We start from the raw sequence: 12,953 nt of genomic DNA, 5'->3' as shown, positions 1-12,953 counted from the left end.
TTCAACCACAAAAACACAGACAACAAAAAAACGGAGAACCAGCTCAGCTGCTTTTACACTGTGGTGTCAGGATTAGATGTTCAATGTTATTTTAAAATATATATTTAACAATAAATACTTTCACCACATTAAAACAAGAGTTCAGTTCACGTAACAGGGTTGACCTTAAAATGAGGGACAGACAGACGTGAACGACTAAATAAATAATACTACTCAGAAATGACTTTGTCAAAGCAGCAAAAGGACTAGGGCCAATGAAGGTGGGGGGAAAAAAGTATTCCTAGAAGTCACAAAGGGTGCACCGGGGGACATATCAAAATGCTGCATTTTGGAACTATAGCCAGACTTCAGTCATTATAAAAATCTGATGTATTGAATTCTCCATGTGGTCTATATTAAAGGGCACGTCCATTAATATAACTAGCTTTTAAATGCAATATTTCTACTTAAAATATCAAAGGGATGCAAAAGGCACTCATTCCGTGGAACAACTCATCTGTTGTTGCACCTTCTTGAAGAGTTAAGTCATCATCTTAATGAGAGGGTGAGAAGCATGTGTAAAAGAAGGCTGGATAGTGAGTCAATGGATGGGAGAGGCAACGTGAACCACACCTGCATGTGATGAGTCACTGTGAGGAGGCTTGGGGTGTTGGTACATGATGCTAATCAGAATGACAACCAAGTCTGTCAGACTGACTGGATCTGTAAGAAAATGACACATGTATCAGACAGTTAGGGTGGCAACCGAGAGTAATGCAACAGCTCTTCCTCCAGGATGGGGGTCAATGCAACTTCTGTGAAAAAACTGTCAAACTACGCTTTTTTTTCCAGTTTAAAAAAAAGTATTCACTTCTGTTCATACCTTTGCGTTTCCACACTGTGACGGGAAAGAGCTTTCTCCCATTAGTGTACATGAGAAGCCTTCCAAGCACACATAATGAGTGAACGAAATACATATATTCCAGCTCCCTGGTAGTGTAGAGAGTCCTTTGAGCAGTGCCTGGACAGAAACAAGATTATGCTTCAACAGTGGGAACAAAAGAGATAACATGCTGTCTAAACTCCTTTAACATTTATTCAGGTGAAACTCCATTCACGGCATGTAACAAATAGCATGCTGATGTAATTTGATATGAAACATAATACAATTTCTTCACCAACCTATCTTTTAGCATATGCTGAAACAAAAAAACACTTACGGGCAGTGCTGATAATACAGGTTCAAACAAGGGACAAAAAAAGCCTTTTGTACAATCACTGACAACGGGGTCAGTTTATCTGTGTTCATCCAATGCAAGGTCAAGAACGCAGCCTCACTCTACGGCAGAGCTGCCCCACAGAAGACAACACGAGGCACGCTCTGTTTTAAGGAGAACTAAGGGAGAGAGACATTAGGCATCTTTTTTATTAGGCCTTCCATTCTATACATGAGGCTGTAGGAAATATCAACGGCACTGTATTCAGGAGAAACAGCGTATGGGAGAGAAATAGTGGGCCATTCTTAGGTCTCAGTGGATATAGCATTGGGAGAGGAGAGAGAAGCTAGTCTGAAATAGAATACAGGCTTAGGAAAAGTTTTTTTCAAAAAGCCTAAGGGATGCTTAAATCATTTCTGCACTTCCATAACCACAGTCTCCCTTACCTAATTACCTCCTACATAGCTTACAATTAGTTGTTTAGCACAATCATGGTGTTGTCTCGCCTACACCCGCTCCCCATCTCCAGGGCTTGACGTCGCCGGTCTACTAATCACCGGTCCTGGCAACCATCATTACCCACACCCGCTCTCCATCATTACCCACACCCGCTCCCCATCATTACCCACACCCGCTCTCCATCATTACCCACACCTGCTCTCCATCATTACCCACACCCGCTCTCCATCATTACCCACACCCGCTCTCCATCATTTCCACACCCGCTCTCCATCATTACCCACACCTGCTCCCCATCATTACCCACACCCGCTCTCCATCATTACCCGCACCCGCTCCACATCATTACCCACACCCGCTCCATCATTATCCACACTCGCTCCCCAATATTACCCACACCCGCACCCCATCATTACCCGCACCCCATCATTACACACACACCCTCCCCATCATTACCCACACCTGCTCCCGATCATTACCCACACCTGCTCCCGATCATTACCCACACCCACTCCCCATCATTACCCACACCCACTCCCCATCATTATCCACACCCGATCCCCATCATTATCCACACCCGCTCCCCAATATTACCCACACCCGCACCCCATCATTTCCCACACCTGCTCCCCATCATTACACACCCTCCCCGTCATTACCCACACCCGCTCCCCATCATTACCCACCCGCTCCCCATCACTACCCACACCTGCACCCCATCATTACCCCCACCTGCTCCCCATCATTACCCACACCTGGACTTCTTCATCACCTTGATTACCTTCCCTTTATTTAGCTTTCAGTAGCCTCAGTCATCAGGCAGAATTGGTTTGTTTTCACGTTCAGTACACTACTCCTGGTTTGTTCACCTGCCTTGTCTTATTATTAAACTTTCTCTTTCTACACCTGCTTCCTGACTCCCTACATATTCATTACAGGTGAGCTCCAGTTCACACAAGTCATTCTTTGTATCATGGACCAAATGATGAATACATATCACATGGTCATACATAATCTGGGCTTCTCAAGACTCAAAAGACCAGACTTGAATATACTCTGGCTGATGTTATAGACATTTTGCTATTCTACTCCCTGAGTTTGGCCAGTCAGTGATTTCCTCCATCCCCACCATCCCTAACAGTATTTCACTATGCAGCTCCTCTGCTCTTCCCCAGACTACACAGTATACACAGTGGTAATCTCTTTCAAAGCATGGGAGCCGTCCTCGGCCCTGGCGATAGATAGATAGCAGCAGAGCCATCGGGCCTGGAGAGGAGGAGGACAGACTGTAAGACCACAGACAGAAGAAAACAAACCACCGGGTGTCTGATAACTGCAGATACGGGCCGCCTCAACAAGACTTGACTTATTCAGCATCTAAACACCCCACACTCAGTGGGATATGGAGGCGTGTGAACCAGGTGAATAGGGAGAGGTGGAGGCGAGCTGGGAGGGAGGGCATGGCGCCTGCATTGAGTTCTCAAGGGATGTACAGCAGGTGAAAAGCCACAGAAAAAGCTATTAGCCTCTAATGATTAAAATGTCCTGTGTAATAATTAGAAATGTTCTCCAACAACCAAATACACTGCTCAAAAAAATAAAGGGAACACTTAAACAACACAATGTAACTCCAAGTCAATCACACTTCTGTGAAATCAAACTGTCCACTTAGGAAGCAACACTGATTGACAATACATTTCACATGCTGGTGTGCAAATGGAATAGACAACAGGTGGAAATTATAGGCAATTAGCAAGACACCCCCAATAAAGGAGTGGTTCTGCAGGTGGGGACTTCCTGGCTTCCTGGCTGATGTTTTGGTCACTTTTGAATGCTGGTGGTGCTTTCACTCTAGTGGTAGCATGAGATGGAGTCTACAACCCACACAAGTGGCTCAGGTAGTGCAGGTCATCCAGGATGGCACATCAATGCGAGCTATGGCAAGAAGGTTTGCTGTGTCTGTCAGCATAGTGTCCAGAGCATGGAGGCGCTACCAGGAGACAGGCCAGTACATCAGGAGACGTGGAGGAGGCCGTAGGAGGGCAACAACCCAGCAGCAGGACCGCTACCTCCGCCTTTGTGCAAGGAGGAGCAGGAGGAGCACTGCCAGAGCCCTGCAAAATTACCTCCAGCAGGCCACAAATGTGCATGTGTCTGCTCAAACGGTCAGAAACAGACTCCATGAGGGTGGTAGGAGGGCCCGATGTCCACAGGTGGGGGTTGTGCTTACAGCCCAACACCGTGCAGGACGTTTTTCATTTGCCAGAGAACACCAAGATTGGCAAATTCGCCACTGGCGCCCTGTGCTCTTCACAGATGAAAGCAGGTTCACACTGAGCACATGTGGCAGACGTGACAGTCAGGCGACGCCGTGGAGAACGTTCTGCTGCCTGCAACATCCTCCAGCATGACTGGTTTGGCGGTGGGTCAGTCATGGTGTGGGGTGGCATTTCTTTAGGGAGCCGCACAGCCCTCCATGTGCTCGCCAGAGGTAGACTGACTGCTATTAGGTACCGAGATGAGATCCTCAGACCCCTTGTGAGACCATATGCTGGTGCGGTTGGCCCTGGGTTCCTCCTAATGCAAGACAATGCTAGACCTCATGTGGCTGGAGTGTGTCAGCAGTTCCTGCAAGAGGAAGGCATTGATGCTATGGACTGGCCCGCCCGTTCCCCAGACCTGAATCCAATTAAGCACATCTGGGACATCATGTCTCGCTCCATCCACCACAGACTGTCCAGGAGTTGGCGGATGCTTTAGTCCAGGTCTGGGAGGAGATCCCTCAGGAGACCATCCGTCGTCACCTCATCAGGAGCATGCCCAGGCGTTGTAGGGACGTCATAGTCACGTGGAGGCCACACACACTACTGAGCCAACATCAAAGTTGGATCAGCCTGTAGTGTGGTTTTCCACTGTAATTTTGAGTGTGACTCCAAATCCAGACCTCCATGGGTTGATAAATTTGATTTCCATTGATCGTTTTTGTGTGATTTTGTTGCCAGCACATTCAACTATGTAAAGAAAAAAATATTTAATAAGAATATTTCATTCATTCAGATCTAGGATGTGTTATTTTAGTGTTCCCTTTCTTTTTTTGAGCAGTGTACAAAATAGGTCTACATGTTGGTTATTGGTGTTGTGCTACAATAGATCTTGGTTACAATATAATTGGAATAGAATGGAGAAATACCAGTGTAGATAAAAGTTTAATTTACCGATGTGCTGGTGCTCCATAGAGTGGATGACCTCAGCCGTCTCATCTCTGACTGGGTCACAGGAGTCATAATAATGAATGCACTGCTGAAGAGCTGCCACAATCTGGGATAGAACAGCGCTCATTACAATCATCAAAGGAATGTTGAAAACACTGAAAAAATACAACTGAAGACCTGTAAAGTAAATCATTTGTTTGAGGGTAATACATTTTCCAGCACTCTACCTGCGAATAGAATATAACTAGATATATAGAAAGTTTAATGTCTTCAATATTCATCAACTGTATACTGCAAGACAATAGCTATAAAGGCAATCTAGACTTTAATCTTAATAAAACTGGAAACAAATATATCATCACGAAGGAAGACAATCAGAGACAATCATCAGCTCGTCATCAATCGCGTCACCACCACTCTCACTGTCACAGAACCATAAAGATGAGTCATCACTCACTCACCAGAGACTTGTACTTCCTCTCCAGGAGCCTAAAGACCACGGTCCTGCTGTAGTAACCATGCTGGAAGAGACAGGAATGACATCATATTCACTCAGCACTGACAATTGGTTTGACTACTTATGGGGGGGGGATTGTTTTTTTTGTGGTGTTTAAAGAAGGTTAATATTGTGCTCACCATCCACTTCTTAAACCAGGTGGCTTTGATATCCAGTAAGGCAATGAGGTGCATGGGCTTCAAGGCTTTCTCTGACCCTTGTGTCTCTAACCCGTGTTCAGGGTTTATGGACAGGAGGGAGAAAGTACTCTCTATTATCTCCTCCATGTACCTAGTGACAGAAAGAAGACACTAAATCTAATTCTAGATTAAACTATTCATTTGGATCACTTCATAAAATAGAACAAACATCTCACTTCTCTGGGTGCCGAATCCAAAAGGTTGTTACTTCCTTCTGAAAATCATTCATTAATCGCATCTGGCAAAAAAACAAAAAAATGTATAATAATGACATCATTTTCATATAGGTATAACTGCCATGAAAGTATCCCATTAGAGAGGGTGCATACTTGTTTTAGGAGACGGGTAATGTCCTGTCTGTTTACATCAATCCCCGCTGATCCAGTAGGGAGGCTGAATTTATGGTACAGGAAGTCAGACTCCAAACTTTTGGCTATTTATCAAAAGGCAAAATATGTATTATCCACATCAGACTTATATTTTTTTTTAAACAATACATTTCAGAAATATATATGGGAAAAAACAAATTAATTACCTAAACTGGTGTAGATCTCCCTTGTTACATTCAGTGGCGAACAGGAGAATGTTTTTGCAAAAAAGCGCAGGACCTTATCCTGAGTAGAGAGTAAACAAAATAATACTGAGAAATCTGAGGAGAGAAACAGACAACCTTTGGGAAATAGGACTCATACAAATGTGAATTGTTGCAATTTCACTGTGACAAATGTTCATCAGACTGAAAACAACTAAAGTTGACCACAAGTTCCCTAGGGGGTGAATTCCCATATCAGAGTATCCTTTTTTATTTATGGACCTTGTATTCATCTGAGGTTTCAAATGTCTACTCTAAGTATGCCTACAAGAAATACCGACAATGTGTAACTATACTATAGGCTTACTTTCCTTTGAGTTAATATATTAGAAATCATCAGTTGCCAAACCAAGCTGGCCAGCTCTTTTCAATGTATAAGCAAAACAAGGATGACAGTATTCATTCTCCTTTGTTGGCTCTTTAATATGATTTTCAAAATGTCACAAGACAGGCAACTCTCTGAGAACATGTTATCTGCACTCATAGGAGCCAACCTTTCTGTGAGCATTATTCAGTGACTTACACTGAGGTCAGGGTCTGGGTCAGCCAAGGCAGCAGAGAGGTTCCTGCGCAGGCCACTCCAACTCTCACAGCTTAGCACATCCGAGGGCGGGGCACAGCACAGAGCCTGCAGGGCCTCCCAGCGCACCTGCACAACACATCACTTTCACTCTCAGGGACCACACAACATTGGCCCCAATCAATTAAATCTCTGCCGCTAGTAATAACCTAGCAAATTATACAGGATAGAAATCATATTGAAATCCTTTTACCTCTTTAGGCCTACTAGGGTCAAGCTTTTCAGCTAGAACTTGCAGCTGTTCTTGTTTGATAAATGCATAACTCTGTATGGAAACATGGAAGCATTTGCAACTGTAGTTAATGTGTAATTACTGTACATTCCCTTTTTTGAGCTTGGTAAGCTAAAATTAGACAGCATAAATTACACTGATTACAAACGCAACTCAGAGGCAACACAAACAAATGTAGCCTATAACGTAATGATTTACACGTTTAATAGTATTACTTATCCAAACCAAAATAAATATGTTAATAAGGTATAATGATACTGTTCTGATAGTGTATAAAAAAGCCATTAAGTGGATAGTTGGGTGGATCCTCACTTTGTCCCGGCCTAGATTAAACCCCCTATAAATCAATATGAACTCTGCCAGCACAAACGAAAACACATCATGCGTTTATATAGCAATGCTGAGGAGCAGACCACAAAGTTGCAGACCAAATTCAATTAGGGCATCAAAAGTGACTTGTAGGCTATTTATTTTACATGCTATTACCTGATTGAAGGATGAATCACTGTCAGAGCAGTTGTCTGTGTAATGGCTGTTTGACTGCTGATGTTGGCTCTCCCTGTGCATCTCTTCCTTTCTCAGTTGGTCCTCTTCAAATTTATTAATCAAGGATTCAACGACTACCATCATCGTGTTCTTCAATGTCTGCATCATTTGCTTGTATCTACACATGAGAAAGTAAATGTGATGGGTGAATGCAATGCCATATCTAGTCTACACTCCTGCTTCAAGATTGTATTCGTTGTGAAGCATACAAGCACATACAGACTCCCCCTGTAAGCGGTGGAATATTCTGTGAAATAAGTGGCGAGTCATGTTAGTCATCTCGTCTTCACTGGGAATGCTTAATGGACACTGGAAAGAGACACCATACATACTCTCCAGATTCTCTAGTCTTCCTTGTAACAGCATGGACCAAGGTGTCCTGAACAGACCCAACAGCATATCCCTCTCCTCGGGCACAGCTCTCTGTCTCCTCCTCGATGACTGCTCCCAGAGAGCTTTCCACATACTGCCGCAGGTACTTAACAAATTCATAACTAAAAAAAAGAGACCAATAATAAACAAGAATGATATGAAAATGGACACACATTACTACAGATTTGATGGGAACAATCGAGAAAGCAATTTATTTCGGAATACTTATGGAAGTTCTTGTCTGTCTCCTCCAGATGAAGCAAGATTTCCTCTGCACATTCAATGGATGGTGCACCAGAGATTCTGTCTTTGATGCTTTTTAGAAGTTGCCTCAACAGAGACTGAAGTTCCGCCTCAGCCTCAGCTGAGAACTGAGACATGGTCTTGATGTGGATTCACTCGTCTCTGCAGAAATACTGTAACGTTATCTGCAGAATTCAGATTTGCCAACTGTGTTATCTAGCTAGCTACTACCGCGCTTCTTCAATGCGATAACTAGCTATTTAGACAAGCGATGTAATTGTATTAAAAACCCGTACACGCATTGTATTGCTATGTAGCTAGTTGATGGTGTTTGTTGACATTTCTGCAATTAGGGCGCTAACATAGTTTGCTAACGACGGTAGCTAACGTTAGCTTGCTAGCTACGAAGGAAATGAGATAAAGTCCTTTGCATGACCTAACTTCGTTCAACATTTCCCCAAACCATTGCAAATGTATCACATTGTAATAAACGGTGTAAGACTTATTAGCTACATATGGTACAGCGTATTTAGTCATTATAGCTAGCTAAAGTTAGCTAGTTGAATAGTTTGTAAACATTTCGAACCTCTGCTGCAGCTTGGCTCGACCACTGTCTCTATGGAAACAGGCAGCTAGCTCACACTCGTGCATTGTGGGATATTCAAAGCAGATGAAGGTCACAGGCAAAGATGATGCTGAGAAAAGGGTTGCAAAACAAACACCAATGGTGGAGGATGTTTAAGGATGTTTGAATATTTATGAAGTTAATATTGACAATGATGATATGCAATAAATTACAGCTACAACTTGTAAAAGGGTTTCAGACGTTATGCTTGTTACTGTGCCTTTAAATCCCGTTCCTGTGTTAGGTGTCACATGGTCTCCATGTTTACAAACCCTTCCGGGAAAGGAGCGTCTGTCAAAAGCCAAACTAGCACCTGTCAGAACTGCTATTTACCTAGATGGCATAATACGAGACAAAATTGTACTAAGTATCAAGTCAAGTATATAATCAGAAAAGCGTTAGCTGGCTTATTGAGGTACATAAGTAGTACAGATTGGCTAGGATTGGAAACCATTGTCTGTCGTCTTTTTTTAGTTTAGCTAGCTAAATACCAACCCGTGACTGCTATGGCTGCTGTTGACAGTTTTGAGCTTTTGTACAAAGAAATTGCTCGGTCATGCAATTCATGTGTGGAAACCCTAGCCGTTGTGGGTGCTCTGTATACAGCCAGCAAAGCTGTCGTCCTCGTGCGGGACTGCTACAGCTTTGTCAGGGTGCATGTCCTTCCTCGACTGATGCCAAGCACGCGCCTTGGCCGCCGTTTTGGTGAATGGGCTGTCATTTATGGTAAGGTAAATGCAATAGAATAGACAGAGAATAATTCCACAGTTCACATAAAGGGTTTTTATGTTGTGGTTCTCATCATGTCTTCTATGCCCATGTATTGCAGGTGCTTCAGAGACCATAGGGAAAGCCTATGCAGAGGAGCTTGCCAGGCAGGGCATCTGCATCATCCTGATAAGCCAAGAGGGTGTCAGTGTCAGTGACACAGCCAAGGCCATATCTGAGACTCACAGAGTGGATACAATGGTGCTTGTGGCAGACTTCAGTCAGGGCCATGCAGCTTGCAAGCCTGTCAAAGATGCATTGCGGGATAAAGACATAGGCTTTCTAGTTAACTGTGTGGATGACTCCCTTCGCAACTCGCCAAACTTTACTGGCCTGTCTGAAGACCTGTTATGGGACGAAATCAACAGAAATATTGTTGCCACCACACTGATGACACGCCTGGTTCTACCTGGCATGGTAGAGAGGAGACGTGGAGCAGTAGTGAACATCTCTTCTGGGGCATGTTATAGACCCTCTCCAAGCAAAGCTGCTCTCTCTGCGTCTACGGTCAGATTCTACACACACACATACACCATATTAGGTGTGTGTGTGTGTGTGTGTGTGATGACATTCATATTTTAAATGTGTTGTGGCCTACTGTTTTGTTGTACTGAAATGGCTGTGATTCTTCTCTTTTTTTCTCTCAGGCTTACCTTGACAACTTTTCCCGTGCTCTGCACCATGAATATGGTCGTCAGGGAGTCTTTGTGCAAAGTCTGGTACCTTTCCAAGTGGCGCCCCATGGAGCATCAGCAGGCGGGTGGCTAATACCGCAGTCAGACGTGTATGCCCGTCATGCCATCTCCACCCTGGGCATCTCACACAGAACCACAGGCTATTGGCCTCATACACTGCAGGTACACAGATCAGTGCTGATTTAAAATGGGTCTTGGTAGAGTTGAGGGATAGACATTTAGTAGCCATGGTCCATTTTAAACTATCGACTAACCATGACTCTCTTGTTGGTGTTCTCTTTTCCAGTTTCGACTTGTGCAGTCAATGCCCGAATGGATTTGGGTCTTGGGGTCACGTATGCTCACAAGCTCATGCTGAAAGTTCTCCAGAAACGGAACTCCAGCCACTGAACTCATGACAACAAAGTTATGCCTTGCTGGTAGTCATACAGTCATCATACAGATGATATTACACTACTGAGTGAATTAGTTTGTGTAATGATTGGATCTTGAATTGCATAACAAAATTATATTTATTCATAGTTTATAATAATACTAAAGAATCTCAAGGAGTGTAGTGCCCAAATTATGTTGATGACGTCCGTGAAATGCACAGATATGGGAGGTGATGGAGATATTTTTTTGCAGTGATTTGAGGTTTATTTGACCAACTGTGATCACTGAGGTGTTTAACTGGCATTCCTATGTAAAGAGTTGTTTTGGTACAACTGACAGTATACTTGAGAATAGATTTTGAAATGGGTTCTTTTTTATTTATTTAGTGATGTGCTGTGATTATAATTATTGGTGATATGATTGCAGAAACAACTTGTGTGCTCGTGAATTACTTTTCATGTAGTCGATGCTTGGTGAATATGCATATGTTATGCATAGCATAATAAAAAAAATGTATCTCAATAAAGATGGTCCTTAGTAGATAACTATTTGTTGATGACTTGATCAGGGTTTCATTTTTGAACATAACATATCTATGTTTTTAACAACAAAGATAAGATAGTTTTGTAAATCATTTATATTTAGAAAGATCAACCATCTTGACATTTGGAATATTATTTAGAAAAAATGTGGTCAGTCATTGTCTGTAATCTTCACAAGGACACGTGAAGCAAAGTCTGCTGTTAAAAACAATTGATGGAAGAATTGGAAAGTAACAACTGACAAAGAAATGGCTAAATGTCTAATTATTAGACACATAAAATGCATATTGTGTATGAAAATCGATATTTAATCTGTAGTCAATTCAATCTTGTTGCAGGTTGGCACTGTCACTTTTTTTTTTTAATCAAATCAAATTTATTTATATAGCCCTGGGGTGAACGGGGACAGCAAGGAGTCATCATGTCAGGTAGTCCTGGGGCATGGTCCTAGGGCTCAGGTCCTCCGAGAGAGAGAAAGAAAGAGAGAAGGAGAGAATTAGAGAACGCACACTTAGATTCACTCAGGACACTGAATAGGACAGGAGAAGTACTCCAGATATAACAAACTGACCCTAGCCCCCGACACATAAACTACTGCAGCATAAATACTGGAGGCTGAGACAGGAGAGGTCAGGAGACACTGTGGCCCCATCCGAGGACACCCCCGGACAGGGCCAAACAGGAAGGATATAACCCCACCCACTTTGCCAAAGCACAGCCCCCACACCACAAGAGGGATATCTTCAACCACCAACTTACCATCCTGAGACAAGGCTGAGTATAACCCACAAAGATCTCTGCCACGGCACAACCCAAGGGGGGGCGCCAACCCAGACAGGATGACCACATCAGTGAATCAACCCACTCAGGTGACGCACCCCTTCCAGGGACGGCATGAGAGAGCCCCAGTAAGCCAGTGACTCAGCCCCTGTAATAGGCTAGAGGCAGAGAATCCCAGTGGAAAGAGGGGATCCGGCCAGGCAGAGACAGCAAGGGCGGTTCGTTGCTCCAGAGCCTTTCCGTTCACCTTCCCGCTCCTGGGCCAGACTACACTCAATCATATGACCTACTGAAGAGATGAGTCTTCAGTAAAGACTTAAAGGTTGAGACCGAGTTTGCGTCTCTGACATGGGTAGGCAGACCGTTCCATAAAAAATGGAGCTCTATAGGAGAAAGCCCTGCCTCCAGCTGTTTGCTTAGAAATTCTAGGGACAATTAGGAGGCCTGCGTCTTGTGACCGTAGCGTACGTGTAGGTATGTACGGCAGGACCAAATCAGAGAGATAGGTAGGAGCAAGCCCATGTAATGCTTTGTAGGTTAGCAGTAAAACCTTGAAATCAGCCCTTGCTTTGACAGGAAGCCAGTGTAGAGAGGCTACACTGGAGTAATATGATCAATTTTTTTGGTTCTAGTCAGGATTCTAGCAGCCGTATTTAGCACTAACTGAAGTTTATTTAGTGCTTTATCCGGGTAGCCGGAAAGTAGAACATTGCAGTAGTCTAACCTAGAAGTGACAAAAGCATGGATGAATTTTTCTGCATCATTTTTGGACAGAAAGTTTCAGATTTTTGCAATGTTACGTAGATGGAAAAAAGCTGTCCTTGAAATGGTCTTGATATGTTCTTCAAAAGAGAGATCAGGGTCCAGAGTAACTCCGAGGTCCTTCACAGTTTTATTTGAGACGACTGTACAACCATTAAGATTAATTAATTAATGAATTTCTCGGATATTGGCACACCTTGCCTCTATGTATGGTATAGCCATACAGTAGATATCATATGAACCTAAATTATCATTTTATGGTTTCACCTTGGGCAACA

The 12,953-nt window shown here is 43.4% G+C and overlaps 2 protein-coding genes across 5 annotated transcripts in view; one reads left to right on the top strand and one right to left on the bottom strand.

Moving 5' to 3' along the window:
* Positions 1–8,856, bottom strand: part of tbc1d32 (TBC1 domain family, member 32) — a 38,498-nt gene extending 29,642 nt beyond the window's left edge. Inside the window, exons 1-14 of one of the 4 annotated variants that reach the window (XM_035774825.2) lie at positions 8,715–8,780; positions 8,111–8,288; positions 7,846–8,007; positions 7,454–7,631; positions 6,929–7,000; positions 6,679–6,804; positions 6,099–6,177; positions 5,893–5,996; positions 5,740–5,801; positions 5,504–5,654; positions 5,329–5,388; positions 4,871–4,973; positions 863–1,000; positions 613–702 (exon numbers count right to left, since the gene is read on the bottom strand). In XM_035774825.2, the coding sequence (XP_035630718.1) occupies positions 613–702; positions 863–1,000; positions 4,871–4,973; positions 5,329–5,388; positions 5,504–5,654; positions 5,740–5,801; positions 5,893–5,996; positions 6,099–6,177; positions 6,679–6,804; positions 6,929–7,000; positions 7,454–7,631; positions 7,846–8,007; positions 8,111–8,265 (1,480 nt within the window). In that variant the 5' untranslated portion in view covers positions 8,266–8,288; positions 8,715–8,780. Of the gene's footprint in view, positions 1–612; positions 703–862; positions 1,001–4,870; positions 4,974–5,328; positions 5,389–5,503; positions 5,655–5,739; positions 5,802–5,892; positions 5,997–6,098; positions 6,178–6,678; positions 6,805–6,928; positions 7,001–7,453; positions 7,632–7,845; positions 8,008–8,110 lie in introns of all 4 variants that reach the window. The other 3 variants (XR_004826301.2, XR_004826300.2, XM_052523535.1) reach the window with 3 other exon arrangements.
* Positions 8,857–9,006: 150 nt separating this feature from the next.
* hsdl1 (hydroxysteroid dehydrogenase like 1) lies at positions 9,007–11,136 on the top strand. Its single transcript, XM_035774823.2, has 4 exons — positions 9,007–9,479; positions 9,583–10,028; positions 10,169–10,378; positions 10,503–11,136. The coding sequence occupies exons 1-4, from the start codon at positions 9,260–9,262 to the stop codon at positions 10,572–10,574; spliced, it is 948 nt and encodes a 315-aa protein (XP_035630716.1). The 5' UTR covers positions 9,007–9,259; the 3' UTR covers positions 10,575–11,136.
* Positions 11,137–12,953: the final 1,817 nt, after the last annotated feature.

The sequence above is a fragment of the Oncorhynchus keta genome, chromosome 8 (assembly GCF_023373465.1).
Source record: "Oncorhynchus keta strain PuntledgeMale-10-30-2019 chromosome 8, Oket_V2, whole genome shotgun sequence".
NCBI classification, from domain to species: Eukaryota; Metazoa; Chordata; class Actinopteri; order Salmoniformes; family Salmonidae; genus Oncorhynchus; species Oncorhynchus keta.
The sequence above is the reverse complement of the archived record's forward strand: the minus strand, read 5'-3'. Positions and strand labels throughout refer to the sequence as shown.